The 16238-nt window shown below is 37.1% G+C and overlaps 1 protein-coding gene across 3 annotated transcripts in view; it reads left to right on the top strand.

Annotated features, from left to right (window-relative positions):
- COMMD1 (copper metabolism domain containing 1) overlaps positions 1 to 16238 on the top strand; it is a 187624-nt gene that overhangs the window by 78165 nt on the left and 93221 nt on the right. For 2 of the 3 annotated variants that reach the window (XM_065927261.1, XM_065927262.1), the window contains exon 2: positions 4516 to 4797. In XM_065927261.1, the coding sequence (XP_065783333.1) occupies positions 4516 to 4797 (282 nt within the window). Of the gene's footprint in view, positions 1 to 4515; positions 4798 to 7957; positions 8072 to 16238 lie in introns of those variants that run through there. The other variant, XM_065927263.1, reaches the window with a different exon arrangement.

The raw sequence follows: 16238 nt of genomic DNA, 5'->3' as shown, positions 1-16238 counted from the left end.
AAGGTGTAAGGTGTTCATAGCCAAGGAAATTGAGTATGTGGTGCTAACTCTGTACTATTTTCACAGCTTTTCTGTATATCTGTGTTAAACTTTTATTAAAAACATTAAAAAAAATTGTAGATACTACTAGAGCTTCCTATAAGCCTCTCAGATTGCATTCTCCTTTTTTTTTTTTTTATTTTATTTTTTTTCCCAGTGGGTTTTGTCATACATTGACATGAATCAGCCATAGAGTTACACATATTCCCCATCCCGATCCCCCTCCCACCTCCCTCTCCACCCGACTCCTCTGGGTCTTCCCAGTGCACCAGGCCCGAGCACTTGACTCATGCATCCCACCTGGGCTGGTGATCTGCTTCACCATAGACAGATTGCATTCTCCTTATCCTCTGAAGTAACCTCTGGTCTGCATTAGGTGTTGATTATCAACCTCATGCATAATACATTTTTACTATATATATGTTTTAAATTTATAGTATTTTTCATCTGACAAAATTTTATATAAATAGTATCCTAACTTTATACATCTGTGTGCAGTTGCCTTTTTTGTTATTGTTGTTCAGCATTGTGTGTTTCCACTTTATTTGTATTGATAAATATAATTCTAATTAATTTACTGTGTATTAGTCCATTGTTTCATTGTTACTGACCATTTTTTTTTTTTAATATTTATTTATTTGACTGTACCAGGTCTTAGTTGTGGCATGCCAGATTTTTAGTGATGGCATGTGAGATCTTAGTTCCCTGACCAGGGATTGAACCCAGGCCCCCTGCATCCGGAGCTTGGAGTCTTAACCACTGGACTATCAGGGAAGTCCCTGATTGTTACTGACCATTTTTGTTGTTGTTGTCCTGGACTTTTGGTTGATTCTAATTTATTACTATCACCAACATTTTTGAAATAACCATTCCTGTATGGGATTCCCAGTGCACAGACATAAGACTTACTAGAAGGTTTTTCCATTGCAGAAGAGTTGTTGAGTTCTAGAATATGTACATCTTAAATTTTGATAAATAATACAAATTACAGTGGCCACAGGACTGGAAAAGGTCAGTTTTCATTCTAATCCCAAAGAAGGGCAATGCCAAAGAGTGTTCAAACTACTGTACAATTGGACTCATCTCACACGCTAGCAAAGTAATGCTCAAAATTCTCCAGGCTAGGTTTCAACAGTACCTGAACCATGAACTTCCAGATGTTCAAGCTGGATTTAGAAACAGCAGAGGAACCAGAGATCAAATTGCCTGCATCTGCTGGATCATCAAAAAAGCAAGAGAATTCCAGAAAAACATCTATTTCTGCTTTATTGACTGCACCAAAGCCTTTGACTGTGTGGATCACAATAAACTGTGGAAAATTCTGAAAAAGATGGGAATACCAGACCACATGACCTGCTTCTTGAGAAATCTGTATGCAGGTCAAGAAGCAACAGTGATAACTGGACTTGGAACAACAGACTGGTTCCAAATAGGAAAGTAGTTCGTCAAGGCTGTATATTGTCACCCTGCTTATTTAACTTATATGCAGAGTACATCATGTGAAGTGCTGGGATAGATGAAGCATATGCTGGAATCAAGATTGCTGGAAAAAATATCAATAATCTCAGATACACAGGTGACACCACCCTTATGACAGAAAGCGAAGAAGAACTAAAGTCTCTTGATGAAAGTGAAAGAGGAGAGTGAAAAAATTGGCTTAAAACTCAGCATTCAGAGAACTAAGATCATGGCATCGGGTCCCATCACTTCATGGCAAATAGATGGAGAAACAATGGAAACAGTGACAGACTTTATTTTGGGGGGCTCCAAAATCACTGCAGATGGTGACTGCAGCCATGAAATTAAAAGACACTTGGTCCTTGGAAGAAAAGCTATGACCAACCTAGACAGTATATGAAAAAGCAGAGACATGACTTTACCAGCTTTACCAACTTTACCAAGGTCCGTCTAGTCAATGCTATGGTTTTTCCAGTGGTCATGTATGGATGTGAGAGTTGGACTCAAGAAAGCTGAGCGCCGAGGAATTGATGCTTTTGAACTGTGGTGTTGGAAAAGACTTTAAGAGTTCTTTGAACTACAAGGAGATCCAACCAGTTCATCCTAAAGGAGATCAGTCCTGGGTGTTCATTGGAAGGACTGAGGTTGAAGCTGAAACTCCAGTATTTTGGCCACCTGATGTGAAGAGCTGACTCATTTGAAAAGACCCTGATGCTGGGAAAGATTGAGGGCAGGAGGAGAAGGGGACGACAGAGGATGAGATGGTTGGATGGTGTCACCGACTCAATGGACATGGGTTTGGGTGGTCTCCGGGAGTTGGTGATGGACAGGGAGGCCTGCCGTGCTGCAGTTCATGGGGTAGCAAAGAGTTGGACACGATTGAGCGACTGAATTGAACTTGAGCAGGGGTTGGCAAACTACATACTGCAGGAGACACTGTTTGGGCTAAGAAAAAAAAAATTGTTATAGAGATGGTAACACATTTTTTTAGGTAAATCAATTCCAGTTCAAGGTATTATTGATTGGAATCCAATCAAAATAGCTTATGTTAGAAGTGAAGTTAAATCAGAGTAGATTTCTTGATATACTTTGAGGAAAAGAATGATACACATTACCTGTGTTGTGCTGTGGTATTGTGAAGCAAAGTGCCAGTGGAAATAATTTTATTTAATTATAGTATATTATACAAGTTAATGTTTCTGTTGAGTCACATAGCCAGAAAATTTGGATCCTTGTACTTGATAAATAGGCAGATATTCAGTAAATGTATGTAGAATTGTAATGAGAAATGCCTTTAATGTATGTTCTAACATTTATTGTAGAATTTTTATATTCATAGAGGAATGAAAGACAACATGTTTTCTTTCAGCCTCTGTTCCACCCATTTTACCTATATTCTATGTGTACACTCCCTACCTTTACATTCCTCTGTTCTCATGTCTAATGCTTAAGTTTAGGTAGAACTCCTGTTTCCAAATGATAGCAATACAGCTTAAACTATTTTGAATAGTAAATGGGATTTTTTGGTGTCTACAGGTGGAAAAGATGCTGAGATAACATGAAGTTGAAGAGCGGTCTGCAGGAACCAGGGCCTTGGGGGTTACAGAACAGGAATATCACTCCATTAGAATCCATTTTCATCTTTTTTTGCAATCAGATATTTTGCCAGGAAATCAAAGATGACTGTTTGCAACCATCTAGCCTCATATTCTTCTGGTACCATCACACTCAAGAGGCAAGACCATTTCTCCTCCTACTCTAAATTGGGAGATTAATTTGGGTCAGTCATTGTGCCCAGAGAAAGGAGGTATTGTATTTTGGTTTGGAACTCTTCGTCAGGCAGGGGAAAGCTTGTTCTGAGATGAAGTATTAAATATCACTGTCCTATCCAAGGCTCCATTGCCTGAGCCCTTTGATAATTCCCAACTTCAGTTTAGCTGCTTATTCCTCTCAGAATAGCAGTGGCAGTTAAGGTTTGAAAATTTATGGAAAATCATAATATAGTATACAGTTTTAGAATAGTATTATTGAATATTAACTATTTCGTTGAAGATAGGCTACAAATCTAAAATAATACATTAATTTAACAAAATTTATTTAGTACTTCTTATGGACAAGGCATCACACATTTATAGTATATCAAACCAAGCCTGGCTATAAGGCACTGTGAAATTATGTAAGATTTCATCAGAGCACTAATTCATTTTACTCTCATTTTATTATTTTATTTTTATATTTTTATTTATTATTATTTTCTCATCATGGAACTGGATATTTATAGATTATAGTTATTAATAGAGAATTTGAGTGACATGGATTTTTTTTTTTTCTTTTGGTCTTGCCTTATGGCTTCTGAGATCTTTGTTCTCCAACCAGGGATTGAACTTGGGTCCTCAGCATAGAGAGCATGGAGTCCTGTCTACTGGACCACCAGGGAATTCCCAATGAGAAATTTTTAACAGTAACTTTTCCTATATTCAGTATTTCAAAGGGATTATTTTTGTACTTATGAAGAGCTTATTCTCATTACTGTCTTTTGATGACCCATTTTTAAAAGATTTATTCATTTGGCTGTGCTAGGTCTTCATTGCTGTGCATGGGCTTTGTCTAGTTGCATCAAGCATGGACTATTCTCTAGTTGGGGTGCACGGACTTCTCATTGTGATGGTTTCTCTTCTTGTGGAGCACGGGCTCTAGGGCCTGTGGGCTTGAGTAGTTGTGGGGCATGGTTTCAGTAGTTATGGCTCGCAGACTCTGGAGTGCTGGCTCATTTGTTGTGCTGCAGCAGGCTTAGTTGCTCCATAGCATGTGGGATCCTTCCAAATCAGGGATTGAATCTGTGTTCCCTGCTTCAGCAGGTGGACTCTCAACCACTGGACCACCAGGGAAGGCCTTGAAGATCCTTTTTGAAAGCTTATTCAGTGATTAAGAATCATTTAAAAGTGTGATCTGTAATTAAGAAACTATCTTTTTCTAGTTATCTACCAAATTCAAATTTATTCCTTTTTCTGTCTTTAGTCTATTGCATCTGCAGACATGGATTTCAACCAGCTGGAGGCATTCTTGACTGCTCAAACCAAAAAGCAAGGAGGGATCACACCTGAGCAAGCTGCTGTCATTTCCAAGTTCTGGAAGAGCCATAAGACAAAAATCCGAGAGAGCCTTATGAACCAGAGCCGCTGGGACAGTGGGCTTCGGGGCTTGAGCTGGAGAGTTGATGGCAAATCGCAGTCAAGACATTCAGCTCAAATACATGCTCCTGTTGCCATCATGGAGCTGGAAATAGGGAAAAGTGGGCAGGTGAGTTCAAGCTTCGGTCAATTTCCCTTTGTACATGTATTTTCTATTACATGTTAGTCATACATTCAGTACAATTTATTTAATGGTCTTTGTTTGCAGAGATAATAATAGGAAAAGATTCTGCTTTTTAGAATCCTTTTTCAGAGATAGAAATCATCTGAAAATATAGATATTCTCAATTGTGGATTGTGTGTGAAAGCCACCAGCCTCTAGTATAGCTATCTCAGAGGAACAAAATGGATCAATAAGGTGACTGCACAGAAGTTGGCCACTGCTCCCTTTTGGTTAGATCTCAGCATTCAGAATCTCCAAAGCAATGATAAAGATGCTAAATAAAGACCAGAAATTAAGATTAAACAACACAGAACAAAACTGACTCACAAAACTCATTTTTATAGGCATTCAGATATAAGAGGCCATGTATTTTAATTACAATATTGTCCTAAAGACCCTGAGTATATACTATTTCTGTCCCTGAGCCTACAAATAATTTTTAATTGATACTGATTATTTACAAAACAGTACTGCTTTCCTTGCGATGGAGAAGGAAATGGCAACCCACTCCAGTATTCTTGCCTGGAGAATCCCATGGACAGAGGAACCTGATGGGCTTCAGTCCATGGAATCGCAGAGTGGAGCATGACTGAGTGGCTCTTGCTCACTCGCTCACTCACGCGCTCACTCACTCACCGCGTCCTTTCATTTTCCAGTGTCATCTTGGCAGACATCCACATGGTTTTTCTTGAAGTCAGTTTGAACTGGCAGTCAGGTGACTGCCAGATCAGACTTTTAAAGACCTGGTATATGTCTTTTGGGGGGAAAAAAGCGCAGCAACTTGTAATTAAGAAGAGGAAACCCAGACCATTGAATTAGCTAATTAGATTTATTTCCAGATAAATAATCAAATAAGTGGTTCTGTTTCACTTTTCTTCCAATAAGGAGAACATTTTTTTAGCTGGCAGGTTTCCTCACATATTCCCTTATTGAGTTTCTTAGGATTATTCAGTATTTGTAGTTCCCTCATGACTTTTTAATTTTAATTTAAAAGATAATCCCTTTTTAAAAATTGTACTTTTGCAAAATTTATTTTGAGGTTCTTTTATTCCGTTATTTTCAAAGCCTTTATGACTTTGGTTTCTCTGATCCTAAAGTCCATTTTCTTAACCACTCCAATTATTCCTAAACCAAAAATCAGACATTTTAAAAGGTGCAGAAAGTATTCTTGGATATTTCAATTTCACCAGCCATTTGTATAGGCTATTCAGTTTTTATTCTGGCAGTAGTGATTATTTCATTTTGTCTTCAAGTATTTGTTCTTTGGGCAAGAAGATGGAAACGTATGTATCTGCTTTGACTTTCCTAGAAAACCATATGCTGTGCTAATAAGTCACTTCAGTTGTGTCCGATTCTTTGCCACCCTGGTAGCCCACCAGGCTCCTCTGTTCGTGGGATTCTCCAGGCAAGAATACTGGAGTAGGTAACCATGCCCTCCTCCAGGGGATCTTCCCAACCCTGGGATCGAACCTGCATCTCTTAACCTCTTCTGATTGGCAGGCAGGTTCTTTACCACTAAGTGCCACTTGGGAAGAAAACTATTATAGTATTCCTTTAACTTGATATTTTCCTAGTATTTCTTGAACTAGGGTTTATAACGTACCTTTTGATTTTATATGCCATCTAAACTTATTGGATATTGACACAGGGATTTAAAAAATCTATTTTTGAGTTCCTATGATTTTCCTTTCATTTTGTTAGCTAAAGTAATTAAAAAAACTTTTTAAAAAATAGTGAAGTGGTTTTTTTGTCAATAATTCTAAACATCACTACAGATGTTTTTTAGCTAGCTTCAGGAACATTTCATGATTACTTAGAATAAGTTGGTAAGCTTTTTTTTAAGAGGACAGATATTTTAGGGTTGACAGCTATATAATTTCTCTTGCAAGTGTGTAGTTTCTTGCTGCAGCTCAGAAGCAGCCACAGGCAGTATGTAAACAAATGAGCATTGCTGTTTTTCTAGAAGGTTTACCTATTTCAGTAGAATCAATAGGTCCTAGAAGTCAGAGAGTCTTTAAGGACTTGTCTAAGATAAATTACATAGGTGAGGTGACATATAAGCCCATTTTCTAGAGAAGATATATGAGGCAGATAAGTGACTTGCTTCAGACCCACCTGCTAAATGGTAAAGTGAGAACTAAAATGGGGATCACCAGACCTAGTTTTTTCCAAAAATCATTGATGCCCACATCGAGGAGCTTTTTTTAGCTTCTCACAATAGTCTGTGCCAAGAAAATATGTTAGGTATACAATGTGGTAATCAAGAGCATTGATAGGAATATTACTTAGCAATAAGAGGGAAAGAACTTTTGATATACACCACAAACTGGTTGAATCTCAAAATCATTTGCTGAGTGAAATAAGCCAGATGAAAAGTTTTTTTTAGCATAATGTATGATTCTTCTCATATAAAATCCTAGAAAATGCAAAGTAACCTATAGTGACAGGAAGCAGCTGCCTAGGCATAAGAGTAGAGAGGGATTAAGTTAGATTACAGAGGGGTGCATGAAAATTTTTAAGTGTGATAGAAATGTTTATGTTCATTGTGGCAACAGTTTTATGGATATATATTTATATCGAACTTATGAAATTGCATACTTTAGATATGCAGTTTATTGTACACTATTTATACTTCAAAGTTATAAAGAAAATGATCACTATGCAAATGATTGGAAATGTACTTAAACCCACAAAGATTCTTCGACTGCGAATATATTCTTAAATCAAGAAAAGGTGTAAAGAAAAAAATAAACTGTAATAGAACCTAAACTGGCGGTAAAATATACAACCCGGATCCTACCAGAAATGTTTTAGTGAGACCTGGACCTTTGGTTAGTACTTCTGTCAGCTTCTAGATGAATGTTATTTATGACATACTTTACTAAGTCAAGTTACCAATTTTTAGAACATACATAGGCAACAAAGGCAAAGTTACTTTCACAGTACTGTCATTGGATGAGTTTGTTAGAGAATTAATGATGCTAAGGTATTAAGAGGTTGTTTCTAAGAAGAACGATCAAGTTTTCTGAACTCTAGTGTGTGTGTGTCTGTTCATATATCTTAATCAACTAAATCACTGTGTTCATTTTGTGTCATTTTAAATCAGTGGTTCTTGGTCAACGCTGCATATAAGAATGAGTTTTGGATCTTTAACAGTTCTCGTGCTCTGGACATACTTCACACTAATTAAATAAGAATCTGTGGAAGGCTTCACCGGTGGCTCAGTAATAAAGAATCTGCATGCCAATGCAGAAGACATAGGTTCGATCCCTGATCTAGGAAGATCACACATGCTATGGATCACCTGAGCCCGTGGGCCGCAACTACTGAGCCTGTGCTCTAGAGCCCAGAAGCCTCAACTGCTGAGCCCACATGCCATAGCTGCTGAAGCCTGCATGCCTAGAACCCATGCTCCAAAACAAGAGAAGCCACTACTTTGAGAAGCCCATATACTGCAACTAGATAGTGGCCTCGCTAGTCTCAACTAGAGAAAAGTCCGCATAGCAATGAAGACCCAGCACAGCCAAAAATATAATAAATTTTTTAAAAATTAAAAAAAAAAGAATCTGTGGGGATGGGACCTGGGCATCAGTGTTCTTTAAAACTGTTGATTTCAAAAAAAGGTCAGGGACTTTCCAGGCCATCCAGTGGTTATGACTCCACTGCAGGGTTTACAGGTTTGATCCTTGGTCAGAAAACTAAAATCCTGCATGCCCCGTAGTGTGGCCAAAATACAAACAAACAAAAAAAAGCCAACTAAAACTGGTGATTTCAGTATTCATCCAGGGTTGAGAACCACTGTGTTAAAGGTAGCAAAATACTCTGATTTAATATGCAGGTCAGGAAGCAACAGTTAGAACTGGACATGCACCAACAGACTGCTTCCAAATAGGAAAAGGAGTACGTCAAGGCTGTAGACTGTCATCCTGCTTATTTAACTTATACGCAACGTACATCATGAGAAACGCTAGGCTGGATAGAGCACAAGCTGGAATCAAGATTGCCAGGAGAAATATCAATGATCTCATATATGCAGATGACACCACCCTTATGGCAGAAAGTGAAGAGGAGCAAAAGAGCCTCTTGATGAGGATAAAAGACAAGAGTGAAAAAGCTGGCTTAAAACTCAACGTTCAGAAAACTAAGATCATGGCCTCTGGTCCCATCACTTCATGGCAAATGGATGGGGAAACCATGGAAATAGTGAGAGACCTTATTTTCTTGGGCTCCAAAATCACTGCAGATGGTGACTTCAGCCATGAAATTAAAAGACACTTGCTCCTTGGAAGAAAAGCTATGACAAACGTAGATAGCATATTAAAAAGCAGAGACATTACTTTGCCAACAAAAGTCCGTCTAGTCAAAGCTATGGTTTTTCCAGTAGTCATGTATGGGTGTGAGATTTGGACCATAGAGAAAGCTGAGTGCCAAAGAACTGAGTCTTCTGAACTATGGTGTTGGAGAAGACTCTTAAGAGTTCCTTGGACAGCAAGGAGATCCAACCAGTCCATCCTAAAGGAAATTAGTCCTGAATATTCATTGGAAGGACTGATGTTGAAGCTGAAGCTCCAATACTTTGGCCACCTGATGTGAAAAACAACTCAATGGAAAAGACCCTGATTCTGGGAAAGACAGAAGGCAGGAGAAGAAGGGGACGACAGAGGATGAAATAGTTGGATGGCATCACCGACTCGATGGACATGATTTTGAGCAAACTCTGGGAGTTGGTAATGTACAAGGAATCCTGGTCTGCTCCAGTTGCAAAGAGTTGGACATGACTGAATGACTGAACTGACTGAGGACTATTTATTCAGGTACTAGATGTGGTGGTGGTCGGTTTTTGGTTTTTTATTCCCCCTCCCTGCTTAAGTTTCTCTCTTCTACCCAGTTTGTTTGCATTACTTCTTTCTTTGGTCCAAAAAGTACATTTAACAATTGGCAAGCAAAGTTCACGTTTTACCTCTTTTTTTTTTTTATTAACCACAATATATAATACCTTTGGAGTATGAGGAAGCCAAAGTAATAGAGAGGTTACTAAGGAAGTAAATATTTATGGACGTATGCAAAGCTAGAGAAAATGACTGTGCACTAGTGACCTAATTACCTTTCTTGTAGTAAATGTTTTTCTTCAACAGAAATAAAATTTTTGCAGGAATAAAACATGAGTTGAGTCGTAAAAGTACACAGAAAACTTTGAGGTAAACATTTCATGTCCAAAGGGAAGAACCTCAGTGCTTTACTTGTATAATTGATATCCTTTCATATTTTATCATAAATGAGGACTGGCATGTATATTCAGGAAAGTTTCATTGTTTTGCTTACTTCGTCAGTACCTCTGCTGTGTTTGTCTTTCTTCTAACTGAAATAGAATTTCTCATAGAATGTTTTTCTTTTTTTAAACAGTAACATTTTTGGGGGTGGGGGGATGATTTATATGCTTAGTAGAGTCTCATATATAGTTATTTCTCTCTTTAAAGCCTCAATTTTGGCTTTTTATAAAGACATGTTAATTTTTCTTTTGTAACTTCTTGTTTTTCAAGACCAGTAAGACATTTTGTGAGGAAACATTTTGCCACAACGTCCATGCTAAACCATTTAGTAGTAAATTACTTCTTCTTTCTTCTGCTAAACTGTTTTTTCTCAAGTATTTAGAGATTCCCTGCCTGTAGAGATCCTGAAGTATAAAGCTCTGTTTCTTTATTGTTATTTTTAAAAAATGGCTAATGTTGTTGCCTTTTCTAGAGGAAGTTTTATTTTATCAAGCACTCTAGTTTTGACTTATGTTTTCAGCCAACATAGGGAAGAAGTAGAGTCTACCTTTACTGATCTGTTTTTTTTTCCCTGCCCATCTCATCAGATGTGCAGTCCTGTCATTTTCAAGCAGTTAGATAAGAAATGGGATATCAAGAGATTATATACAATGGTGAGTGAATATAAGTGAAAGTTGCTCAGTCATGTCAGACCCCAGGGACTGTAACCCCCTGGCTCCTCTGTCCATGGAATTCTCCAGACAAGAATACTGGATTGGGTAGCCATTCCCTTCTCCAAGAGATCTTCCCAACTCAGGAATCAAACCTGGGTCTCCTGCATTGCACACGGATTCTTTACTGTCTGAGCCATCAGGAAGCCCATACAATGATAAACATGCTCTCATTTCTTGGATCAAGACAGATTTGGCTCTGGATTAAAAGGCCAGCATTTTGTCTGAAACATAGGTAAACACCTAATCTCAAAAGAAAGTAATCACTTATTTTTAACTTGCACAATTCCTTCTAAAACAATGTACACTGATCTCCTTGTATAATTTTATCTGGTAAGGAGCAAGAACCTGCTAAAACCTGAGTAATAATCAGTTTTATGCTGAGTGCTCTTACATACTGTTGTAGCCTCTTAAGCCTGAGCACAGCCACCACAACTCCTTGCTTTGTGTCATAGGAGAAGAAGCAAAGTTTAAAACACATTCTCCCTTTCTCATGCCTTTCTCTTTTACATAGGTATATATACACTTACTTGTATATGTATCAGTATGTGGGGAAATTTGTAAGGATGGGATATAGAGAATTAACACTCAGTCACCATTTTGAGATCACGTTGCAATAGCTGTGGAGGGGAGCTTAGATAATCTTATTAGTTATACAAGTTGTAATGCGTGGCCTATTTCTGATAATTCTTATTTTTAAAGTTGGATTTTCACTTTTAACAATGTAATAAAGGAAAGCCTACAGAGAAATTAGTCAAACTAATCTAACAAACCACCCTTTGCCAGTACGGATTGATGAACAGCTTGAGGATGCTTTAAATCAGTTTAGAATACTTTTTCTTAATAAAGGAATTTTTCCATTTTATATATATATTTTTTCCCATTTTATATTTTATATAAGGTTTCAAATATTGGATTTTTAATTAGTTCTAAATAGGTCAACCCTTTTTGTAACTCTAAGATATATTTCATAATAATTTGTTTTCTAAAGTTGTAGTCCTAAATTTACAGTTCCAAGATATAATTTGTAGGAGGGCAGTGCCCAAGGTCTATAACAACACAGAAAATAAATAAGAGTAAAAAATTTGGTCCTCATTGAAAGCCGTTATGATTTTTATTGTGTTCATTTTTGTTAAACAAACATGGAGACCCAAAACTTAATATTTAAATTCTGGCTAGCTCTGAATTAGTTATTTGCAAAAATACCTTGTACAGAAGGAAGTGTTTTACAAAAGAAAAAAGATGCTAGAAAACTTTTGTTAGCATTTTCAATTAGAATGAATAGAGAATAGGTAATAGCCAGTGGGGGGCGGAATTTAAATGGTCATCTAGTTTTGAAACAATTAAAATCAGAACTTTTCAGTAGTCGATAATTTACCAGTTAAAAAGTAGGCATTTTGGGATATTTTAATGTAAGAATTATGTAGTAATAAGTGGCATTTAATATTTTGATGTGTTAAAGATTAGACTGCTCTACTTTTAATATACTTGATTTTCTTAATCAAGCCTTTGTTCAAAAATTTATGTAATATTTTTGCATTTATTTTGGTCTTAAGTGATAACCTTTGAAACTTAAGAACAACATCTGACATACTTGAATTCTCTATTCTTTGAAACACTTGTCTTCTAAGACACCATAGTTGCCTAATTTTCCTTCTAATTGCTAGTCTGTTCTTTTTTTCCTTTTCATATTTTTCTGGCTGGTTCTTTCTTATTTCCCCAGCTTCTCAATGTTGAAGTGCCCTTGAGCTTAAGTTTTGGTCTTGTTTTCTTCCCTATCTGCAACACACTTCCTAGGTGGTCTTATTTGTTTAATGGATTTAAATACCACTTATACCCTAACAACTCCCAAATTTGTATTTCCAAACTGAATTTCTCCCTTAAATTCCATGTATATACTTATGACATACTTGAGAACTCTATTTAAATATGGAAAGGTTATAAAAAAATTGAATATGCCTCAGACTAAGTTCCTCTGTTGCCTTCCTTATTTGTTCCTCCTTCATTTTTTATCATCTCAGTCAGTGTTACCTCCATTCTTCTAGTTCCTGTCCTCTTCTTCTCATGCCTGCATCTAGTCCATCTTCAGATCTTGCTGGCTTTAGTTCGGTTACTCTTCACTGTTCCCCTCTACTCTGTTCAGATCACCATAACTTCTCTCCTAGATTGTAGTAACATCCTCCTAACTGAACTCTCTGCATCTGCCTTTGGCAGTTCTCTACACACAGCAGTGTGTCAACACAGTAACTCTGTTAAAGCCCAAGTCAGTTAATGTGTTCGTCTTTCTGTAGGGCCTTCATGTCACAGTCAGATTAATAGCTCTCTCCCTTCCTCAGTCTACTGTAGCTAGACCCAGTGACCTCCTTGCTGATTCATGGATCATGCTAGGCATGCTCCCTCTTTAGAGTCTGCACATTTGCTGATCTCTCTCTCTTGATTGGTCTTCATTTAAGTATCCTAGAGTTAGTCTTTTCACTTTCCTGAGGTCTTTTTAATTGTATTTCATTTATTTATTTTTCTAAGGTCATTTAAAAAAAAAAATTTACCTTCTCAATAGCACTTTCACTGACCACCTCTCTAAAGTTTAGTCTTCACTTTCTGTTGTATTTTTTGAAAACTTTATTGAGATATAATTTCCATACAATATAGTATATCCATTGGAAGTATCCAATTTGATTAATTTTGACTGGTGTATAGATGTACTTGTGAAACCACCATGGCAGTCAAGTGACAGAACAGGTTATCCATCCCTTAAAAGTCTCCTTCTTCCCCTGTACAGTCCATCTGTCTCTCTCCAGCACAGTTCCTAGACAACCACTGATCTACATTTAATCGTCATCAATTAGTCTTTTCTGCTTTATTTTTTCTTCTTGGCACTTATTACTATCTACCATGCTATATATTTTATTGTATCTACTATACTTGTCTGTGTTCTATATTAGCATGCAAAGGGGTGAGGATTATTGCTGTTTTATTCATTGCTATATTCTCAAAGTCTAGGATGCTACTTGGCCTGTGATGTTCAGGAAATAGTTGTTGAATGAATAAATGAATCATTTAACTCATTATTTTACTAAGCATCTACTATCAGGCACTGTGTAGGTGTTGAGGATATATCAGTGAACAATATGGACAACTCTTATCTTAAGGAGCTGACAGAAAACAAAAAATAGTAGTAAGTAGTGTAAGAAAGTGTATCAGAGACTGAAGAGCCTTATCAAAGCTCAGAAAAGGAAATGGCTCTCTTTACCCAGGAAGTTGAGGAAGGTAGTTTTATGGAGGTAACATTTGCATTTGATTGCTCTGACTTCATCTCTGACTCAGAGTGTCATGAACTAAGAAAAATGAAAAAGTTGGTACAAATAGTATGACTTCCCTAGAGTTTATGAGCATAACCCTTTTGTTTAGCACATAGGTGTGACCTTTGGCACTGGTTTAGTACAGGTTGCCCATTCTTTCCTTCTTACTTTCTTCCTTCCTTCCTTTTTCTCTCTCCACCTCCCTCCCACCACTTTTTTTTTCTTTCCTTTTCTAAAAAAAAAAAAACCAAACTTTTCCTACATGTTGGTTTTCCAGTTTCTCAAACCATAGGTGGCAACAAGTACCAGGAAATAAATTGACAGAAAAATTGTCTCAAACAAAAGCAAGACTCATTTACTAGTAATTTTCAGCTTCACTGTGTATCAGACTCACTTAAGGAGCTTTAAAAAATTATGGACCCCCAGACCCCACCTCAAAGTAAAGGACTTTTGCTTTTGTTTAAGAGAGGGAAGACTTCTCTAAGAAGGGGCGGTGATTGGAGAGCACAAAATATGTGCTGAAGGAAAAGCAAAGGCAGCGAGTTGGCCTTGGTAGGAGATTTGAATTTTTATTCAAAGTATAGTAGGAAACCATTGGAGGGCTTCAAAACAAGGGGCTGATGTAATGTGACTTATGTCCTCATAGAATTCCTAAATTCATGTGAGAAGGATGGATTATAATAGAGTCAAGAGTGAAGCCATGATTCTGAGAGGTTAGGGAAAAAAATCAAGGTTGGATCAGTTTTTTTGCACATTAAAAGTTATTCTCTTTTGCTTCCAAATATTTGTGTGATAGTAGTTAGGTAAAATGGGATTTCAAGGTAAAAATAAAAGTCCTGAAAACTTCCTCTTTCATTTTATTAGCAAGGTTAGGTATCTAGAATGAACAGAGTCAAAATTAGTACTCTGTTTCAGAATGGGTTTTCATGGGTTTACCTGGACTTCTGACAGTCTTCATCCCACATTTCTACCTCTTTCCCATAATTAGGACAATCTCCTTTCTTTTCAAATTTTGTAGTCAAAATTAGTACTCTGTTTCAAAATGGGTTTATGTGGGTTTACCTGGACTTTTGACAGTCTTTATCCCACATTTCTACCTTTTTCCCATAATTAGGATGATCTCCTTCATTTTCAAATTTTGTTGTAACATGTTTCAAAACTTGGCAAGCCCAGGGATAACTAATAAAAATCATTACATTGCCAAAAGGGAAAAAAGCATAGTCAGGAGAACACTTAGCGGGCACTATAGTGGTGGTCCAGGTAAGATAATGTTAGCCAGGAAGATGGAGATAGTTTTAGCAGTCAGAGTGGAGAGAAGTGAGCAGATAGAAGAATTTTTTTTTTTTTTTAGAAGAAATGTTTTAATGTAGATAAGTTGCTTTGGGATGTGTTGGAAGAGATGGAGAAAATGAAAGAAAGTGAGGAACTGGTAATAACTTGTTTTTTGTATGAATATGTTAGTATGAATTGCTAACCTTAGTCTTTGTTTAACAGTCTTACTGCTAAGTTTGGTGGGGGTGGTTTAGTCGCTAAGTCATGTCTGACTCTTGTGTCCCCATGGACTGAGGCCTACCAGGCTCCTCTGTCCATGGGATTCTCCAGGCAAGAATACTAGAGTGGGTTGCCATTTCCTTCTCCAGGGGATCTTCCTGACCCAGGAATTGAACCCAGGTCTTCTGCATCGTAGGTAGATTCTTTACCAATTGAGCTACAAGGGAAGCCCCTACTACTAAGTTGGCCATCTAATATACAACTTGAGGTTTTTGGTAGCTGTTATCACTGGCCCTTCCATTTGGGAAAAAAGTAAATCAAAAGAAATTATTTAACATTTGGCAATTAAGAAAATGCTTTTGTGCTAAAGTAATTTTATTTTTTTTAAAAAAGCCCTAATTTATTAAGAGATGCATTTGAGATTTTTGAACTTAAATTCTTCCTAATCAGCTTTAAAAAATATCATTATTTCTTATGATGTGCCCTTTTCTTTCTGTATATTAGTTTCAATGTAAAGATTTAAAGAGAGAGAGATCGATCAGTGTTTGTCTTTGCAAAGTTGTTGACCGTGTTTGAGAACAGGGCTTTAGTGAAGCCCTCAGCTTCCGATAGCCTGC

Source organism: Muntiacus reevesi, chromosome 3, assembly GCF_963930625.1.
Source record: "Muntiacus reevesi chromosome 3, mMunRee1.1, whole genome shotgun sequence".
NCBI classification, from domain to species: domain Eukaryota; kingdom Metazoa; phylum Chordata; class Mammalia; order Artiodactyla; family Cervidae; genus Muntiacus; species Muntiacus reevesi.
Note: the sequence above shows the minus strand (reverse complement) of the source record. Positions and strands in the feature narration are given on the sequence as shown.